This window comes from Schistocerca cancellata, chromosome 4 (genome assembly GCF_023864275.1).
Source record: "Schistocerca cancellata isolate TAMUIC-IGC-003103 chromosome 4, iqSchCanc2.1, whole genome shotgun sequence".
NCBI classification, from domain to species: domain Eukaryota; kingdom Metazoa; phylum Arthropoda; class Insecta; order Orthoptera; family Acrididae; genus Schistocerca; species Schistocerca cancellata.
In genome coordinates, this window is record NC_064629.1 from 474,089,695 (window position 1) to 474,112,038 (window position 22,344).

The 22,344-nt window shown below is 38.7% G+C and overlaps 2 protein-coding genes across 21 annotated transcripts in view; one reads left to right on the forward strand and one right to left on the reverse strand.

The window, feature by feature from the left end:
- LOC126183424 (DNA fragmentation factor subunit beta) overlaps window positions 1-22,344 on the forward strand; it is a 437,040-nt gene that overhangs the window by 136,521 nt on the left and 278,175 nt on the right. For 2 of the 20 annotated variants that reach the window (XM_049925398.1, XM_049925393.1), the window contains exon 5: window positions 5,001-5,364. The exons of 14 other annotated variants lie outside the window; for them this stretch is intronic. In XM_049925398.1, coding sequence (XP_049781355.1) covers window positions 5,001-5,364 — 364 coding nt within the window. Of the gene's footprint in view, window positions 1-5,000; window positions 5,365-5,443; window positions 5,901-21,635; window positions 21,961-22,344 lie in introns of those variants that run through there. 4 more of the 20 variants (XM_049925384.1, XM_049925383.1, XM_049925399.1 and 1 more) reach the window with 4 other exon arrangements.
- The window catches only part of LOC126183423 (uncharacterized), a 281,164-nt gene continuing 277,086 nt past the window's right edge, over window positions 18,267-22,344 (reverse strand). The window contains exon 2 of the mRNA XM_049925377.1: window positions 18,267-18,524. The gene's annotated coding sequence lies outside the window, so the exon portion shown is untranslated. The remainder of the gene's footprint in view (window positions 18,525-22,344) is intronic.

Genomic DNA, 22,344 nt, shown 5'->3' on the forward strand with positions numbered 1-22,344 from the left:
ATTATAGTGCAGCTGTATCCTATCACCCCTGATGATGCTGAATTCAACCTATGAAGCAGCTGTTGACATAACTGGAGATACAGAGATTTATGTTCCTTGGTTAGATATCAGAATCACTGATTAAAATTCTTGGCATGTGGAGATAATTCAAATGCCAAGAATTGCATCCACTCAGGGTACTGATTTACACTATGATTCACTCTGTAAATTAGAAAAAAGAAGTGTACATGTCTTTGTACTGTTGCTGACAGCACAGAAAAGATGGTAGTTTTGATGCAGATGATTATACTCATAATATGGGGAATGTTGGAATCCCATCTGTGCACTTGCTACATCCTGAGGGATTAGTCTGTTTCTAATATGATTTGTCTCAAATACATACATCAGCTCTATGCACAGGAGTGGTTTTCAGATGAGAATGAGATTTAACTTCTCAGCTGGCCTCCTCCTGTGCCAGACCTCAGTCCCCATTGGAAACATATAGACGGAGATGAAATGAACCATTCCAATAATCTGTGATGACCTTTGGAATGTTTCCATAGTTGCCTTGTAGGAGGTGGCAGAAATCAAGAGATTTATTACTCATCTAATAGAGTTGCTTTCTCACAGGATCCAGGGATGCAGAAAGTCATTGAAGTGGAAGGCCTTTGGACAGGATGTTAAGTGGTAAAGAAACAGCATGTAGTGCGCTTTGGAGGGCTGAAAAATCTTGTTAAGAACCCTGAAGTGTTTGTTCTGTTGATTTCATGTTATCCATAGGTTAAACAAATTAATGCAGTAAAACAAAATATTATTTATGAAAGTGAGATTCAGTTTGAATCCTGCTATCGTGCAGTTGCTTGTCAATATGCTAGCTACACCATTGAACTACGAAGTGACTGTTTTAAGTGTAGAGATTTCAGATATTTCTTGCTGCTGTTCTGCCACTGATTCCACCTCACAGCTTCAAGATCATTTCACATCCTAGGAATGAGAGGGAGCAGGTTTTCTTGCTTGCTTTTTTTTAATTGTGCACATGATGAGTGTCAGGCCTAACTTCCTCAATTGCACTCACAGTTACAAGTGTCATTTACTTTTATGAGCAGTACTGTACACTCTGTAATGTGATTGACTGCTGTGTAACATGGTGAGCAGTTCAAATTCAGCCACTGCCACATTTAGTGCAGTTAATAAGACATAACTTCGTAAAAAGTCTGCAGTGAAACAAGGTAATAATAATTTAGGTCTCTCCTGAAAGCTTTAGTATGGGGTTGTTTTATGATACAGTTTTTAAATACAGTGCTAAAAAAAGTTTGGAATACTATCATAAGATGTAGTCTGCAATACTAGAGGTCTCATTGACCTAGGCACTTCATGCGTTACCTGCATTCAGTTAGAGCTCACATACTGGACAGTGTTTATTGCCAGCATGCTTTGTGGCCATTTCTCTGTCATGTTAACATACCACTACCACAGTGGCACACAATGAGCAGTTTGGTATCAACAGCAGCTTCATTCAGTTTGTCTTCACCACCATAGTAACATGCCATGTAGAGACACATAACACTTTGATAGTTAGGTTAGTGACTTTACTTTCAGCAGGTCATACACAGCAAGATGTTGCCAATTGGTTACATTTCACTCAAAGTGGTGTGTCTAAGCTGGGGCGAAAGTACAGAGAGATTGGAAATGTGAACACTATTGTTTGCAGTGGTCGTCCTCATATGACAACACCAATGCAGGATCGTTTCCTCCAACTGTAGGCTCACAGACATCCAAAATCAGCTGCCAGACCAAACAGTGTGTAGAAGATGGCGTCAGGGTGGTCTTCTTTCCAGAAGACCAATGAGATGTTTTGCACTGAACCAGAGGAACCGATTCAGTCGAAGGACCTGGGCTCTTGCATCAACAATGGACCATTTCAATGCAGAATAGAGTAATTTCATGTTTGCCGACAAGACCAGGAATGGTTTCCAAATGGACACTAGACATGTTAGGGTTTGGAGAAGCACCAGGCAGCACCAGGAAGCAGATACATTCAGAAAATCCATCCATTTGCTGGTCTAAATGTAATGTTCTGGGTGGCAGTAATGCTGGGGTGGCAGACCCCTCTGATTCCCACCTACGACAATTTTACTGGTCCCCAGCACCTTCAAGAGAAGGCCCTGCAGATGTGAAGTCGGTGACAGCTTCGTCCTAGTTGATGACAATGCAAGACTGCACCATACTCTAGCAATGTCTTGGTATCTTCAAAGATGCAGCATCAACCAAGTGCATTGGCCAACACAGTCGCCAGACATGAATGCAATTGAGCATGTGTGGGACCTGTTGAAGGTGGCCACTGCACAGTGTCCGAATCCACTTAACAATCTTCATGACCTCACTGAAGCTGCCATTGAGGAATAGGACCTTATACTCCAAGATAAAGTTGATGGTCTCATCCAGATCATGCCTTGCAGAGTGAAAGAACTCATCTGTGTGGAAGGAGGACATATTACTAAAGACTGATAATCATCGTGAGGTAAAGATTTTCACCTTTATTTTTCTTTTCAAAATGTATACTGAGGTGAGAGCCTGCTTTGTTTTGTAATGATTTTTTGTAATTAACCTATATCATTCTTGTTTTCAGAAGGATTTGTGTTTATCTTTGTACAAACTTCAATGGGTTTACTATAAGAAGTCATTGTAATAAACTCTATGATATCCCAACTTTTGATGAGGCATGTGTATATACAATATATGGTGAAAAATCCATCATTTGAGATGCGTTACATGTTTCATAGAGGATGTTACTAATTAAGTAACAACTATACATTATGGTACTCTGTTGTAAATACCAACAAGTCCGTATGAGATTTTATATTTGAGAAATTTATTTCATTTGGAAAATCCTTCATGAGTTTTCTGCTAAACGTTTTGACCATATTGTGTCTCTCATGTGTAAAAATTGATTGTTAAAAATTCCTCCTGCCTCTGAATTATTGTTTGTAATCTTACTGTTTATATCAATAGAGATTCACCTTATTGAGCAACATGTTGTCCTGGTATTTGTTTCTACAGTTAACAATATGCTGTTATTTCTGTTGTCCAAATTAATTACTTCTTATATAATGTGCTTGCTTCTAGATGTTTTAATAAATTTGAGCAATTTTTGTAATATGCACATAAACCAGGTGTTTATTTCTCCTTCCTACAGTAACACTTCAGTCTTCTGTTCGAAAGAGACCCATATCACACTAGGAATTAATGTTCACTTTTTACATGACTTTTTAATGTATTTTCAAATTATTTTACCTGGAAAGCTATTTTAATATCATAACAGACATATCAAGGAATGTGTTATAATTGACATTGGCCTTTATTTTTCTATAAATTTAATCTCTGGCTGTCTCTATTAAGCTTTTTTTTTTTTAATCTTTTGCCTTGGAGTTATTAATTATGCTGTCTTTTGCCATAGTGATGTCTCCATAGTCTAAGTTATTTATGTTAACTAGCTTAGCATCATAATTTAAGAGTCCATTCACTAACAAGTAAGCATATATTTCATTGCTTTTAACATTATTGGCTATGACTGATTATGTCATGGTGGTTCCTTGATCTGCACACCATGAAGTATTGAAACCAAATTGTGTGAACCAAATATTGTTTCTAGTTTAATTATCTTCTCAGAATCTGTTAGAAACTATACAATGAAATCACCACAAAATATTAACTTCTTTTTTATGAAACAGATTATAGATATTACATAGAATTGAGATGTCCAGTAAACTGCAAAAATTTCCGATTACAGAATACTCCCTTTTTCAATCAGCTCACAAGTAAGTTCTGATATGTGCTGAGCCATGTTAAATTTACTTTTCTAACTTTTCAAAACTTATTTGTTTTTATACTTGTGACAACCCTTCTCATTTTCTGAAATTCATTCTCAATGAAAAACTGCTATTATCGCCTCTTATTAGAGTGAGGAACAGTCTATTGTTACATGAAGCAAGGCATATGCTGTGATGAAGATGCTGCAGTGTTTTCTACCCAGTACTTGTAAATTTCCTAAGAGTTCTGTGGAACATTTGTAGAGAATAATTATTGTTTCTTCATTACAGTTTTAGTATTAAGTGTACCTGTACTGTTTATGGGATTTGAAGCAATTCCCTGCAATCTCCATTCAGTGTACAACTTTGCTATTCCAGTTAGATGTTTCCAGTGCTATTGCTGAAAAGTTCTCTTAGTAACTTCCAGATCCACCTGAGAATGTGGATTTGATAGGATACCAATATCCCATAAACAATGCTCAGCAAATGGTCAGACATAGACAGACAGACAGAAGAAGATGACTACCATTATCTTAACAGATCATGATATTCACACAGATATCAGGTATAGTTATAATGGGTTTAGCAAGACATTGAAAGTGAAATTACACCCTTCTCGTAGCTTTTGGCTTCACTTTTTGTACATATGCAAGCCATTTTTGAAAAAGAATCACTGTAAACATCTACAACAATGTTGTTACACTCATATTTAAAAGTGGTATTGAACATCTGTGTTCCTCTAAATCTGTAACGGGAATTGTGTGGATGGTTCCTTTGGAAATACTATGGTCAATATTCTTCCTCATTCTTGTTCTGTACAAGTTTGTGCTCTTTCTCAAATGATCACATCATCTGTGGTAAATTAAACCCTAATCTTGGTTTCATAAGCTTTCCTGGCTAAATGACTTTTGATGTCTTTGTTAGGTTTGCAGCCGGATCTTCAAGTCAAGTTGGCACTCTGACAGCTTGACTTGGAGATCCAACTGAAAACCTGAGACGAGTATAACAGACTTAATCTTCCTTTCCTTTTGTCTTTCTGTCTTTATTCCCATATTTCTTTTCCGTTCTCTTTTCTGATGGTTTTTGGTCTCTCAGAAGGCTCATTTCTCTCCCTGTGATCTTTCTTTCTTTCATATAGAGAGATAAGAGGTATAACAATGATAAGCAGAAAAATTGCAGAGGCACATCTGATACATCAAATTTATGTTTCAGGTATCGATACAAATGCTGATACAAAAGAGAAGTTCTTATTTCAGCGTTCTCAGGATCGAATTAGAGGTTACTTTTACAAAACTCAGACTGCAATTCAGAAATCTGAAATTTATAAAAGAAATAAAGTAGCACGGTCAAAATTAATTGATGCTTGTACAAGTCTTACAAATTACTTGAAGCAAAGACAGTACTTTGGAGTCTACTTTGATAGAACTGCTGAATCAACTCGTCTCTGTACAACATTTGGTGACTTCCAATGTCAAGGGTTGTTTTATTCACCGTGTTGCTCCTACAGTCATGTTATTAACCCTTATGAGAGCAGAGAAGCAAGAATTATGTTTTCAACATGGAATCTTGATCACAGGTGGGCATTTTAGCTGTTTGATGAGGTGTGTGGACTGTTCATTCAATAGAGTTATAACATTGTTGTTTAATTTCTGCAGAATTGAACGCAGCCGAGAGATTGTGCCTGGAATGTTAAAGGCAGCAAAGATAGCAGCCCGAGAAGGATACATGATAAATTCAGAGTATTTTTTTACACTGCTGTTTACTTTAGACAATCTGAAACTTGTGCACGTCTTGTGTCATGACAAAGGCAAACATGAAATGGGATGTGATGAATCTAGGATTGTAATAAAAAATAAATAAAGCGCAAACTGGTCATAAAGAGCAAGTACTGTGTTTATGAAGTGACTCTGATGGTTCAGAATTAAGAGTTATTTCTAATTTATGGAAATTTATGTGAATGTTGTGTATATCTTTCAATTAAAAGTTTTAAAGAAATTTCCCACATTACTTTTTTTATGTATTCCATGAGTGAAGTTCATTTTTTTACTGATTTACTCTACAGATATTGTAATTGTGTATTGGCTGAAATATTCCAACTTATTTATAATGACACTATAAAGGGTGACAGCCCATATAAAATAATTTTCATGTGCTGCGTTGTGTAACTTTGTCCTGTATGTCAACCATTGACAATACAACAATAACTGCAAATCAGTGTGATTGTTTCATTTTTTGTAATGCATATTAGCATAAGTTAGTTGTATATTCAGGTTTCAGGCAACAAAAATGAACTGGTATCACAACTAGATTTAGACCATTATTGGCTGCTAAACCTGTGAAATTCATATGTGTTATAGTGAGAGAGCAACAGGGTGGACTATCCACTGTTTAGAAGTATCGGGAATGTCAACATTCTGGGCCTGTAGCACATAGTGTCTTGTATCTTGTTGACATTTGAGCAGTGTAAAGTCACATTTGGTGGCAAATTTTTTCTTCCATTTATAGTTAAAAATTTCCACTCATTGTGAGACTGCAGTGGTAGTATGCTGGATCTATGTTTTTTTTGTGACTGTACTGAGTGCCCAAGCATGCTGTCTACTGAATTGTTTCATGAGGTCAGCACTGCTTGGCTGGAATGTTTACCAGTTTGAAAGGTTACAGCTGCAATGTTATGAATGTATGGAAATTGTAAAGGAACACGCTTGGCACCCCAGTTGTTATGGTGGTTCTATGCATGTTCCAGAATGAGTATGTAAACAAACAAATTATCTCCTCAGCCTCTCAATTGGCTTGTATCAAGCGAGGTGGCATAGTGATTAAGGTGCCAGACTCGCATACAAAAGGTGTTGGGTAAAAGTATGTCTGGCCATCCAAACTCTTGTTTCCAGTGGTTTGTTTAAATTTCTTCAAGCTGGGATTTTTCCTCTGTAGAGGACAATGCCAACTTCCATTCCTGTCTGTGTTCAATCCAGGGTTGTGCTCTGTTTAATGATCTTGTCATAAATGGAATATTAAACTTTCATTTCCTTTCTTTTCATTGAATGAAACAGCACTGCTGTTCTGTGTGTATTACCATGTAGGTGCATTAAAATGAAAAACTTGTTCATAACATTTGTGTTATAGTCTGCTGCAAAAGACTGTGTGGGATCTTTTTATAGCAAGCATCTATGCTATGCTTACAGGGTGGCATACATAGTGCCCAAAGACATATTGATAATGTTTGGTGAAGTTTGGATTGTGTCCCAACAACAGTCACCTAGATGGACTTTGCCAACTTTCAAACAAAGTTAATGTGAATCCATTCAGAAGCTTCCAACAACATTGGCCACTACCTAAACTGCGGGTTAGAAATTGACTGGTATTTGGCACTACTTCTACAGCACCTGGTTAAAACTTCAGTATCAGTAACAGCATCAATGAGCTAATTACTTCATTCAGATAATACTCAAACGGATTTGATGAAAAAGCATCCATCATGTGACTTAGTGATGATGTTTTACTACTTTCTGTGTATGCAATATAAATTGTTTGTGTCTCTTGAAACACCAAATACTTCCACGACTTTGGTTATGGTAGCACCTCCATACCAGTATCAACAATTTGCCCACATTCGAATTCACGTAGCTCCAAGATAATGCACTAGAAACTAACAGAACACTGCTCTGACCATGACGGGCATGACAATGTCTTGGGGACATTGCACAGATGCCCTTTGTGGTCAAATACAACAGCGCAACCTACAGGTTTGACTAGCATCTACAGGGTTATTACAAATGATTGAAGTGATTTCACAGCTCTACAATAACTTTATTGTTTGAGATATTTTCACAATGCTTTGCACACACATACAAAATCTCAAAAAGTTTTTTTAGGCATTCACAAATGTTCGATATGTGCCCCTTTAGTGATTCGGCAGACATCAAGCCGATAATCAAGTTCCTCCCACACTCGGTGCAGCATATCCCCATCAATGAGTTCGAAAGCATCGTTGATGCGAGCTCGCAGTTCTGGCATGTTTCTTGGTAGAGGAGGTTTAAACACTGAATCTTTCACATAAACCCACGGAAAGAAATCGCATGGGGTTAAGTCGGGAGAGCATGGAGGCCATGACATGAATTGCTGATCATGATCTCCAACACGACCGATCCATCGGTTTTCCAATCTCCTGTTTAAGAAATGCCAAACATCATGATGGAAGTGCGGTGGAGCACCATCCTGTTGAAAGATGAAGTTGGCACTGTCGGTCTCCAGTTGTGGCATGAGCCAATTTTCCAGCATGTCCAGATACACGTGTCCTGTAAGGTTTTTTTTCGCAGAAGAAAAAGGGGCCGTAAAATTTAAACCGTGAGATTGCACAAAACACGTTAACTTTTGGTGAATTGCGAATTTGCTGCACGAATGTGTGAGGATTCTCTACCGCCCAGATTCGCACATTGTGTCTGTTCAGTTCACCATTAAGAAAAAATGTTGCTTCATCACTGAAAACAAGTTTCGCACTGAACGCATCCTCTTCCATGAGCTGTTGCAACCACGCCGAAAATTCAAAGCGTTTGACTTTGTCATCGGGTGTCAGGGCTTGTAGCAATTGTAAACGGTAAGGCTTCTGCTTTAGCCTTTTCCATAAGATTTTCCAAACCGTCGGCTGTGGTACGTTTAGCTCCCTGCTTGCTTTATTCGTCGACTTCCGCGGGCTACGCGTGAAACTTGCCCGCACGCGTTCAACCGTTTCTTCGCTCACTGCAGGCCGACCCGTTGATTTCCCCTTACAGAGGCATCCAGAAGCTTTAAACTGCGCATACCATCGCCGAATGGAGTTAGCAGTTGGTGGATCTTTGTTGAACTTCGTCCTGAAGTGTCGTTGCACTGTTATGACTGACTGATGTGAGTGCATTTCAAGCACGACATACGCTTTCTCGGCTCCTGTCGCCATTTTGTCTCACTGCGCTCTCGAGCGCTCTGGCGGGAGAAACCTGAAGTGCGGCTTCAGCCGAACAAAACTTTATGACTTTTTCTACGTATCTGTAGTGTGTCGTGACCATATGTCAATGAATGGAGCTGCAGTGAATTTATGAAATCGCTTCAATCATTTGTAATAGCCCTGTATATTTAAGTTCAAGTGTAGATTTCTCGCAGTGTTCCCATGTTTCTGTCTAACTCCTGTATGTACCTGTTTGAAATACCTCTATGGTGGGCCAATACTAGAATTAACTGCAAGAGGTATATAGCATGTAAAATAGAGCCAGTGAAATAATTCAGCTGCCATCTATGTTTGACTGCAAGAGGACTATGCCCTGTTGAGCCTGCAATTGGTACCACACCATAAAAAAATCAAAATAGCAGTTGCTAGACTTACTGTTTAACTGAAGCCCACTCATTGCCCTCAGTGTTTTGCACACAACCTCTGCACCAGTTAGTTGCCTCAGTCTGAGCTAATTGATTATGTTCAAACTTGGCCAGTGTCAGAATTCTCTCTAACTCTTGCATCCTGCACAGGCTGACAAAATCTCAGAAAATTTGCTATTGCAATTAAAGTGTATAAGAAGAGTGGAATTAGTGTTGCACTTACCATAATGTATTTCTTTTGCCAAAAACGAAAAAAAGGTCATTAGAAAACAAATTGTAAAGAATTGGTAGGATGGTATGCACTTTCAACTTAGAATATATGAAGGGCTTATGTCAATAGTGGTACAAGTCCATTTGTGTTCATTCTGAGATACAGAGTCCTAAAGTTAAATTAGCACTGAAAAATCTGCATTCAACTTTCGGAACTTGTATCTCAGCATGAACAAAACTGGACTTGTACCACTATTGAAATAAGCCCTTCATATTGTGTTTCCAAAATACAACAGTGATGAGCTGCATTAAATTCTGACTTTTCAGCCAGTATGATATTTGACACAGTGCATGAGGCAGGCAACAGTGGGAGTAGTTCAAAAGTCAAACAGTGGATTAAACAAAATTAAAATTAGCATCACCAACTGAGTCGTACAGACACCTGAACATTTATCATGTGAACACTCTGTTGCCATAAAGATGTCAGTGGTATGAAACCTACCAGGAACTAAATTGTGAGCAAACTGTGCCAACTGCGAGGTGTCATGTAGAAATTACATAGCAACATCAGTAAGTAAACCCCTTAACTTAATGTGCAAGTCATTGTCCGTGCATCTGAGCATTATACCTAGCTTTGCATTAGCCCATTAAATAAGTTGCAGAAATGGAAATAAAAACTTAGTTGTATATCCTTTTGGCATCTTGGTGTACTGTCAGCTTGGTAGATGATTTTGTTATATTTGTGACACCAAGCCAGGCCAGCTCTGGTTCTGATTAATGACACAATGTATTTGGATCCACCCAAGAAATTGAATGGCTATGGGAATACAGCCTTTCTTGGGTTAAAGTGCTCCAGATTTTCCAGCTTCACAAAAAACATTGGCAACTCTGTGATCATCCAGATACGTTTCTGAATTACTCGGCAGATTATCTTGATGAAACATGCCGAGTGATTCTCATATAAGATATGTCACTGAAGTAGCATATGTATTTTTCCAACTCTGATATAGTTGTCTGTCTTTGTAGTAATCTGACAAGAGAAAGGGGTTCATAATATCAGATATGCATATGAGTACTGAATTGAGCTGTGTCCAAACCAACTTGCACACTGCATCTTCCATTTACAGGCAACTACAGTGCTTGACAAAAAATTGAAGCACTCAGAATATGGCCCATTGGCTTTGTAAATTATTAAGAATTTCAATTCTTTGTGACAGATAGAATGGCCATCAGAGTGCATTAGTTATTGTTGTTACCAGGCTGGGTAAGGTACGTAAGGGCTACGAACAGTGTCAGACATTGAGTGATAAGAGTGAAGGACATAGAGATGTTGCATACTCGTGCAACACTCTGTTATCAGCATCTGACATAGTTTGAAAAGGCCCTGGGGACCTCATTGTAGCTCTCCATTTGGCCTACAAGCTGATTTGTGCACTATCCAGATTTGTTGTGCATTTGAATGTGATAGTTAGCAATGGACTCCCTCCAGCATTCTGTATCGTCCCACCCTACTGATCAGAGACTAACAGCGACTGGACTATGGAATTATCATCGTATGCATAGGCTGTCGTTAACATCACTGTTTTTAGTGTCGGAAGTTCCATGCGGCTTTTCGCAGATGATGCTGTAGTATACAGAGAAGTAGCAGCATTAGAAAACTGTAGCGAAATGTAGGAAGATCTGCAGTGGATAGGCACTTCGTGCAGGGAGTGGCAACTGACCCTTAACATAGACAAATGTAATGTATTGCGAATACAGAGAAAGAAGGATCCTTTATTGTATGACTATATGATAGCGGAACAAACACTGGTAGCAGTTACTTCTGTAAAATATCTGGGAGTACGCGTGCGGAACGATTTGATGTGGAATGATCATATAAAATTAATTGTTGGTAAGGTGGGTACCAGGTTAGATTCATTGGGAGAGTCCTTAGAAAATGTAGTCCCTCAACAAAGGAGGTGGCTTACAAAGCACTTGTTTGACCTATACTTGAGTATTGCTCATCAGTGTGGGATCCGTGCCAGGTCGGGTTGACGGAGGGGATAGAGAAGATCCAAAGAAGATTGGCGCGTTTCGTCACAGGGTTATTTGGTAAGCACGATAGTGTTACGGAGATGTTTAGCAAACTCAAGTGGCAGACTCTGCAAGAGAGGCACTCTGCATCGCGGTGTAGCTTTGTGTCCATATTTCGAGAGGGTGCGTTTCTGGATGAGGTATCGAATATATTGCTTCCCCCTACTTATACCTCCTGAGGAGATCACAAATGTAAAATTAGAGAGATTCGAGCGCGCACGGAGGCTTTCAGACAGTCGTTCTTCCCGCGAACCATACGCGACTGGAACAGAAAAGGGAGGTAATGACAGTGGCACATAAAGTGCCCTCCGCCACACACCATTGGGTGGCTTTCGGAGTATAAATGTAGATGTAGCACCAGTTGCCTACATCTACATCTACATAGATACTCTACAAGCCACCATATGGTGCGTGGTGGATGTTACCCAGCACGGGAAAAGCAATTGTCTATATGCCTCCATATCAGCCCTAATTTCTCGTATCTTATCTTTGTGGTCCATATGCGCACTGTATGTTGGAGGCAGTAGAATGATTCTGCAGTCATCTTCAAATGCCAATTCTTTAATTTTTCTTAATAGTGTTTCTCAAAAAGAATGTCACCATCCATCCAGGGATTCCCATTTGAGTTCCTAAAGCACCTCTGTAACACTTGCATGTTTTTCAAACCTACCAGCAACAAATCTAATAGCCTGCCTCTGAATTGCTGCAATGTTTTCCTTTAATCTGAGATAGTACGGATCCCAAGCACTTGAGCAGTACTCGAGAGCAGATTGCGCTAGCATCCTATATGCGGCCTCCTTTACGAATGAACCACAATTTCCTAAAAGTCTCTCAATAAACCAAACTCAATCATTCGAAACCCCCCCCCCCCTCCCCGTTCTCCCCACCACCACCACCACCACCACAATCCTCACATGCTTGTTCCATACCATATTACTTTGCAACATTACACCCAGATATTTAAACAATGTGATTATGTCAAGTAGGACGATGCTAATGGTGTATCTGAACATAATGGGATTGTTTTCCCTATTCATACAGAATAACTTCTTCTTCTTCCTCTTTTTATATATATATATATATAAGGTAAGGTGGGTACCAGGTTGAGATTCATTGGAAGAGTCCTTAGAAAATGTAGTCCCTCAACAAAGGAGGTGGCTTACAAAGCATATATATATATATATATATATATATATATATATAGAGAGAGAGAGAGAGAGAGAGAGAGAGAGAGCTAGCTGCCATTCTTCACACCAACTAGAAATTTTGTCCAAGTCATCTTCTATCCTACTACAGTCACTCAACTTTCACACCTTACCGTACACCACATCATTATCAGCAAACTATGACAGATTGCTGCCCAAGAGAATAATAATGGTTGGATCACCCTTCCCTGGGGCACAATTTTCTTGTCTCTGATGAACAGATTGACTAATTCCAACTTCTCAAAAGTGCCCACGGTGTACTTGGAAGTCCCCAACCACTGACACATCAGCAATACCGTAGACACTGGAAATGAACAGATAATATCAGTCTATAGTAAGGGCATCAAATTTGGTTTCCGTATGATGTGTATGCTACAGCTCTTATTACCTTTCACATTGTGAGCTATTTGTCTTAGCCACAGTGTCTATGAAAGTGTGTTTACTGCTGTGGTACCTTATTAATGGTACTGTTGTGCAGAATGAAAGTAGACTCGCTGGTAGAGTGGTGGGTTCTTGGTTTCCTCTGGGAGAAGATTGAGTGGAACTTTCACACATAAAATACTAGTTCACTTTATTACAACATAGAGCTGAAGATTTACATAACTTGGTGCAGTCCATTTCCACTGGAATGTTCTCAATATTTACAACTGTGAATAAAAACTATCGCTTGATACAAACAGATTTAGAAGACTCTTCACATGAAAAATCACTGACATAATGTTCACATTTAGTTCTGCCTAAGATGTTTAATAATCTGGTGGCCTATCTTTGACGATGCTGTCATCTTGATTGCTGACTGTTAATTGAGTTGAGTGGTCCTCGGGTCACCCATATGTACATCACTGATTGCAGTGGCATAGCAAAGGTCTAGGAGGCATGGCTACGCTGGCATTTCTCACTTGTCGATGTTGTATGCAGCAACTATTGTTTTTTGTGGTTTTGTTGCTAGGTGCGAACCTTGCTGTGACACCCCGTTCTTTGGACCACACCACATGATATGATGTGCTGGGTGCAAATTTTTAAAGTTTGATTCTAGCTGCAGCAAGGCAAGGGAGGCCAGCTTGGTGACATGCTAACCAAGTAAGCCACTGGGCAGTACTGTTGACATTATGTTAAAACAATCCAGCTGGAAGAGCCAAAGCGCATAGAACAGTCAATGTCGCAACACAGTGTGACAACGAGTAAAGTAACATTTTGTAAGTCAGAGCACTTTGCAGGCTACCAAGAAACACACACATTGTAAATCTAGTGGACTTGCCCCCTCACTCCGATCCCTCTGAGTTTGCCTGTGCAGATGCATAGCCATAAGGGTGTAAATAATCAAGCTTAAAGGCTCAAGACATTCACTCATACTGCCATCCTATCTGCATCTTGAACTGGAGAGAATGATGGGCTTTTGAGAGTTAGAAGAAGCCTCAGCTAATCCCTTGTGATGAAGATCTGCCAGCTGCCAGCCCATTGATTAACTTATCAAGTTCAGGCATGAGACATGCTATCCCTGTGGTGTGGCTGTGGGACTTGGGAAACTTCACCAGTGCAGGGAGTTGGTGTACACCTAGCCTCCACCCTCTGAGGTACTTTGGCTGATGGCCTGCAAGCTGTCTACATTCTGGCTAGGGGAGACATGCCCATGTGACCACCAAGCCACCTAGACATCATTGGCCATTGTCCTGGTTGACCCATGGTGGGTGACTGAGGTGTTGCTGCATGTTATCAAACACCTAGTGTTGCCAATTGCACCTGAGCACATGACATGGGGACCATGAGTATATGTGGGTTTGCATAGCCAGCACAACTCCAGAAGATGTGGGTGGGCCTTGCTCATTCTTTGCCTACTGGCAACCCATTCAGCACTGCGAAAGCTGCTGGCCACTACCCAGGACAGTGGACATCATAGGTGCCATTGGGGCATCAGCATATTCCGCAACCAGCTGCATTTTCACGGACACAGGGTGCCTCCAAAGATGGTCACCATAGTCTACAAGGCTGCTGGAAGTAAACATTTGTTAACGCTATCACTGTTTCACTATATGCCTCTCTCTCTCCCTCTCTCTCTCTCTCTCTCTCTCTCTCTCTCTCTCTCTCTCTCTCTCTCACACACACACACACACACCATTTCTGTCAACCATAATGACACATAGCAGCATGGAAATAGGCTGGATCATTACAGATGGTTCCTTTGGTTGTTGCGTTACATCTCCCCCAACAGATTTGAGTAAGTTTTTTTTTTTCATTTCTTGTTTATTCAGCATGATGTGACCATTGGGAATTTCAGTAATCAAATCTTAAGAAAATCTCACTGTGCATAAAGTCTGCTCATGGATAATATTTTTAAAGGAAAAAGTGTTTCATATCTTATTGCTTCTTAATGTTTTGTACCCCATTTCTTTTGTAGTTATTTATTTTGTCATCATAAACATTTGACATAAAGGAATCATCATAAGTGAGTAATTTGCATGAATGTGTTGATAATTTTTTTATCATAGTGGCATATTATGTACTCCAAGCTATAGTCTACCTGAGCAGTTGTCACATGACTAATTTTGCAATTACTGTTTTTAAATATTTTGGCTGTGATAGTCAATTCATACCATATCGAGTTGTCACATAAAGTTCTTCACAAATTTATTTAAGAATGTAAATATTGAGTGGTCCATCTGGAATGTGCACCGCTTGCTACACACTCCATTTATCACAGTCATTTTCCATAGAACATCTAACAACAATAATAAACAGGTCCCAGCACGGTGAAACAGAGGTAGTCACTTCAATGTTAAAACCAGGGTAGCAGCTGGTGGTAGCTACTGTGTGGACGGTAGGCTCAAGAGCCCTGAAGATCAATTTGTTCAGGCACAGACAGACAGCAAGGACAGTTTTCAGAAGAGAACTTCCTCTAAAACCTGATACAACCTATGATGTTGCCAGCTTGTGTAGATTGCTTGATTCAGAGAATAAGGACAGTTGGCATGTTTTGCCATGTTAACGATTCACTAAGAATACAACAGCAAATTGGTGACCCAGTTTAGTGAAAGACAGCACATATTTGTGCATCTGTTGAAGCACTGAGCTGAAGTCTGTTTCTTTTGTGACTGGTGCAGCATCACATAGAAAACCATTAATCATTATTGGAGGGATTCTATCTAGTAATGCAATATACAAACTTATTGAAAGGTGTGACAATACATTGGCATTTTCATGTGTGATGGTGGAATAGTGATGTATTTCTAATGCCAGGATCGTAGCTTAGTGTTAGAATCTTGAGCATTGTATCTTGTAACATTTCAAGCTTGATTGAATATTACTATTAGTGGTTTGTGATTTGTTAGTAAATATAATTTCACTTTATAAATATGTATGTGGAACTTTTTCAAAGCATAGGTAATGCAGGGCAATACTTTCTTGATCTGGGAGTAAGTTCACTGTATTTGTGACAGCATATTGGTAGCCAATGCTGTGGGGAAGCAGTCACCATTATGTTGGGTACTGGGTGCGTAGGAAATCAGGGAAACAAATTGGAAGATGTAGCAGCATGCATGTGCAGCAATCACATGGCTTAATGTTCCATCTTATTATACACTACCACTTCATTGTGGAAGTACAGAGCCATGTATCATTAGAATGAAGAGTTGCTGTAAGTGGCATAAAATAAGTTGTGGCTGTTTAAGTACAGTATTCATTGGTATTGTGTCTCATTTCACACTGATGGAATAACATACTTTTCACTCACAAATGAGTAAGGCCATCTGATGATCCATAGTTTCCTGGTGTGGTGAAGGTAGTTTCCAGTGTTTCGTAGAAACTAAATATCGTATGGCACATTTGAATGGGAGACACCGGATGGGTTGCTCAGTTGTATAATTGAACAGTTTTTCTTTCTTCTCACACAGTGGCACCTTTACTGCATGAAATGTGAGAGTTGTGTCATAAGTATATCTGTTCATTGTTGATGACTGTGATGATGCATGTGTCTAGTGTCATATTTTGTATCTGGTGAGGAGATAGTGAGTGAAACCAAATTCTAGTATGTAACCTACTCAACTTGAACAGCACCCAGGAGGCCACCCAGCTTAACAATTTCATCTAACAGACAGATAACTATCAACAGTGTCACATGCCTTTTCATGAGATATTTATTTCTTACATTATGGCATATGTTAAACAGGTTATATTCATTATTTGCTACATTTTTAGCTGGCTCATACCAAAGACACATTATACACTAATGCTACAGTGTTCATCTATGGGACAATAATGTAGTAGGTGTCACAAAACCAGCTAAGTGCAAAATCTGCACATTTCACATTTTTATTTATGTATGTAAAGAAACACATGGTATTTCCTTTGTGTCAGACAATTCACTTCTGAAACCTAGATCTGTAAACTACACATAAAATGTAATGGGGTAGACAAGGGTAAAAATTTTTTCAGGCTAATTTTTTATTGGCTGAAAATGTTCTATGGAGAGTCTATTTTTAAGATGTCTTCATATAAAGTGTGCCATAAATGTTAAAATATGTTAAAACTGTGATTTACTGCATGGGGGTTTGGTGCATCTGAGTGCTCGAATGCAACCATTGTAATACTATAATAGTTACCGATGGAATAGGGGTCCTGTTAGTTTCAGATAGTATCACAGAGGCCTTTAGTATGAACTAAAATACTATTTTCTGCAAGATTTCTCTTTGTAACATGGTTTGTTTGTGGCAAACAGTCTGAAAGCAAGTGCTTGTCTCATATCTGCATCTAAAAGAGACAAGTATTTTTTATATTATTTTAGTTAGTGCGTGTTATCTCGGAGCAATACAATGAGTTCGTCCGATTTCAACGAGAGTAGTAATAGTATTTCATTATTGAGCAATGAATCGTTTCCTCCGAGACAGATCATTAACAACCAAGCTATCCGTCGCTTAAATTTTGAAAGTGACAGTGATGGTGACGATGAACTATCTCATATTCGCAGTAGAGAATCTGATGAACAGGTTTACTCGTCGTTGTGCAGACTGGGCCGCATGTATTGATGAAAAAGTACCTGTATCTACAAAAGACTTGCACTACGGTGGACAGACAATAGTATAAAAAGGTTTGGGATGGCCAAGCTGTTTATTTGATAATGCAGTAATGAAAGCTTTACCAAATACAACTTGTTGTTGTTGTTGTTGTTGTTGTGGTCTTCAGTCCTGAGACTGGTTTGATAGAGCTCTCCATGCTACTCTATCCTGTGCAAGCTTCTTCATCTCCCAGTACCTACTGCAACCTACATCCTTCTGAATCTGCTTAGTGTATTCAATTCTTGGTCTCCCCCTACGATTTTTACCTTCTATGCTGCCCTCCAATACTAAATTGGTGATCACTTGATGCCTCAGAACATGTCCTACCAAACGATCCCTTCTTCTGGTCAAGTTGTGCCACAAACTCCTCTTCTCCCCAATCCTATTCAGTACCTCCTCATTAGTTATGCGATCTACCCATCTAATCTTCAGCATTCTTCTGTAGCACCACATTTCGAAAGCTTCTATTCTCACTTCCATACATGGCTACACTCCATACAAATACTTTCAGAAATGACTTCCTGACACTAAAATCTATACTCGATGTTAACAAATTTCTCTTCTTCAGAAACGCTTTCCTTGCCATTGCCAGTCTACATTTTATATCCTCTCTACTTCAACCATCATCTGTTATTTTGCTCCCTAAATAGCAAAACTCCTTTACTACTTTAAGTGTCTCATTTCCTAATCTAATACCCTCAACATCACCCGACTTAATTCGACTACATTCCATTATCCTCGTTTTGCTTTTGTTGATGTTCATCTTATATCCACCCTTCAAGACACCATCCATTCCGTTCAACTGCTTTTCCAAGTCCTTTGCTGTCTCTGACAGAATTACAATGTCATCGGCGAACCTCAAAGTTTTTATTTCTTCTCCATGGATTTTAATACCTACTCCGAATTTTTCTTTTGTTTCCTTCACTGCTTGCTCAATATACAGATTGAATAACATCAGGGAAAGGCTACAAGCCTGTCTCACTCCCTTCCCAACCACTGCTTCCCTTTCATGTCCCTCAACTCTTATAACTGCCATCTGCTTTCTGTACAAATTGTAAATAGCCTTTCGCTCCCTGTATTTTACCCCTGCCACCTTTAGAATTTGAAAGAGACTATTCCAGTCAACATTGTCAAAAGCTTTCTCTAAGTCTACAAATGCTAGAAACGTAGGTTTGCCTTTCCTTAATCTTTCTTCTAAGATAAGTCATAAGGTCAGTATTGCCTCATGTGTTCCAGTATTTCTACGGAATCCAAACTGATCTTCCCCGAGGTCGGCTTCTACTAGTTTTTCCATTCGTCTGTAAAGAATTCGTGTTAGTATTTTGCAGCTGTGGCTTATTAAGCTGATTGTTCGGTAATTCTCACATCTGTCAACACCTGCTTTTTTTGGGATTGGAATTATTATATTCTTCTTGAAGTCTGAGGGTATTTCGCCTGTTTCATACATCTTGCTCACCAGATGGTAGAGTTTTGTCAGGACTGGCTCTCCCAAGGCCGTCAGTAGTTCCAATGGAATGTTGTCTACTCCGGGGGCCTTGTTTCGACTCATGTCTTTCGGTGCTCTGTCAAACTCTTCACGCAGTATCGTATCTCCCATTTCATCTTCATCTACATCCTCTTCCATTTCCATAATATTGTCCTCAAGAACATCGCCCTTGTATAGACCCTCTATATACTGCTTCCACCTTTCTGCTTTCCCTTCTTTGCTTAGAACTGGGTTTCGATCTGAGCTCTTGATGTTCATACAAGTGGTTCTCTTATCTCCAAAGGTCTCTTTAATTTTCCTGTAGGCAGTATCTATCTTACCCCTAGTGAGATAAGCCTCTACATCCTTACATTTGTCCTCTATCCATCCCTGCTTAGCCATTTTGCACTTCCTGTCGAGCTCATTTTTGAGACGTTTGTATTCCTTTTTGCCTGCTTCATTTACTGCATTTTTATATTTTCTCCTTTCATCAATTAAATTCAATATTTCTTCTGTTACCCAAGGATTTCTACTAGCCCTCGTCTTTTTACCTACTTGATCCTCTGCTGCCTTCACTACTTCATCCCTCAAAGCTACCCACTCTTCTTCTACTGTATTTCTTTCCCCTGTTCCTGTCAATTGTTCCCTTATGCTCTCCCTGAAACTCTGCACAACCTCTGGTTCTTTCAGTTTATCCAGGTCCCATCTCCTTAAATTCCCACCTTTTTGCAAGTTTCTTCAGTTTTAATCTACAGGTCATAACCAATAGATTGTGGTCAGAGTCCACATCTGCCCCTGGAAATGTCTTACAATTTAAAACCTGGTTCCTAAATCTCTGTCTTACCATTATATAATCTATCTGATACCTTTTAGTATCTCCAGGGTTCTTCCATGTATACAACCTTCTATCATGATTCTTAAACCAAGTGTTAGCTATGATTAAGTTGTGCTCTGTGCAAAATTCTACCAGGCGGCTTCCTCTTTCATTTCTTAGTCCCAATCCATATTCACCTACTATGTTTCCTTCTCTCCCTTTTCCTACACTCGAATACCAGTCACCCATGACTATCAAATTTTCGTCTCCCTTCACTATCTGAATAATTTCTTTTATTTCATCATACATTTCTTCAATTTCTTCGTCATCTGCAGAGCTAGTTGGCATATAAACTTGTACTACTGTAGTAGGTGTGGGCTTCGTATCTATCTTGGCCACAATAATGCGTTTACTATGCTGTTTATAGTAGCTTACCCGCATTCCTATTTTCCTATTCATTATTAAACCTACTCCTGCATTACCCCTATTTGACTTTGTGTTTATAACCCTGTAGTCACCTGACCAGAAGTCTTGTTCCTCCTGCCACCGAACTTCACTAATTCCCACTATATCTAACTTTAACCTATCCATTTCCCTTTTAAAATTTTCTAACCTACCTGCCCGATTAAGGGATCTGACATTACACGCTCCGATCTGTAGAACACCAGTTTTCTTTCTCCTGATAATGACATCCTCTTGAGTAGTCCCCGCCCGGAGATCCGAATGGGGGACTATTTTACCTCCGGAATATTTTACCCAAGAGGACGCCATCATCATTTAATCATACAGTAAAGCTGCATGCCCTCGGGAAAAATTACGGCTGTAGTTTCCCCTTGCTTTCAGCCGTTCGCAGTACCAGCACAGCAAGTCCGTATTTGTTATTGTTACAAGGCCAGATCAGTCAATCATCCAGAGTGTTGCCCTTGCAACTACTGAAAAGGCTGCTGCCCCTCTTCAGGAACCACATGTTTGTCTGGCCTCTCAACAGATACCCCTCCGTTGTGGTTGTACCTACGGTACAGCTATCTGTATCGCTGAGGCACGCAAGCCTCCCCACCAATGGCAAGGTCCATGGTACTTATAAATTATTTACTAGGAATGAAGAATTTGAAAGACATTTTAATTGGAGTGCTATCCCTTTTAGAAGATATGATCATTTTATATGAATTTGTTCTTTAAAACATAAAGATTTAATAATGTGGACACTATTTGATACAATGTGTAAATTACGATATAGAATTAAAATTGTTAATGTAAATTATAAATTATTATCACTTAATCAACCACACAATTACTATCGTAGACATTATAACCATATGCATAAATCTGTTCTATATAATATATTGTGCACAAATTGTTATTTGAATGTTACTGTTAACACTCGTGATGAAGGAAAATTATGAATACTAATAACCATTTTGTAAATACACCTAATAATGTATTATATGTAACTGAGCAACTGACTCAGGATCATTATGGATTTAATACTCAAGAAATAATTTGTATATCAAAGGCTCATTATTTTGAAACTATATTACAAATGAGCGAGATTTTATTTTGTAGAATATGTTTAACTGCTACATTTGCAGAAGGCATTGAAAGTAGTTTCACTAAAGATTTAATACATTCTGTAAATCAAGGAACACAATGTGATTTGTAAAATACTATAAACATATTTTTCTTTTACAGATCTATTGCAGTATTCCAGTTAAAAAAAAATGCTATTACATCCTGTTCATGGATCGAGGACAAACAACCGTTTTATATGATTGCTCAATTTTATTCAACTCAGACGATAAAACATATCAACAGGTCTCAATGGTGGAGAAACAAAAAGAGGTAAATGAAATTGTATGTAAATCCGGATTCAAGCCATTCTTACTTGAATCAAGCTGTAAGGAATCTAATAGTAACATCACAACAACATCTCTACAGACTTACGAAAAGTGGACAACAGGTCCCAAAAAAAAATTTCCTTTGATAACTCGTACGTGTAGTAAAAAATAATTTGACTGTACCAATAGAAATTTTTATGTGGAGATCCGATATATCACTTCATACACTTAGTGATAGATTGTTAGCGAATGTCATTAAACATATTCAAATTGAAACAAGTCATTTGAGTGTACTTCAACTTTATGAATATATATGTAAAGCTGATTGTATTTATTTTGAATCTTATGTTTCTAATTTTAATGATTATTATTATTATGAAAATATTAGTGGAAAAATTGTAAAAGATCTGTTGTGATATCAATTTCAAGATGATGAAGAAGTTATAAGACATTTTATCATTACATTATTTCATATACTTAATAGAAGAAATGGAAAAAGGAATTGTTTAAATTTAATAGCAGAACCAACTTCATTTAAATTCACATTTGTTCAAATGGTTGCA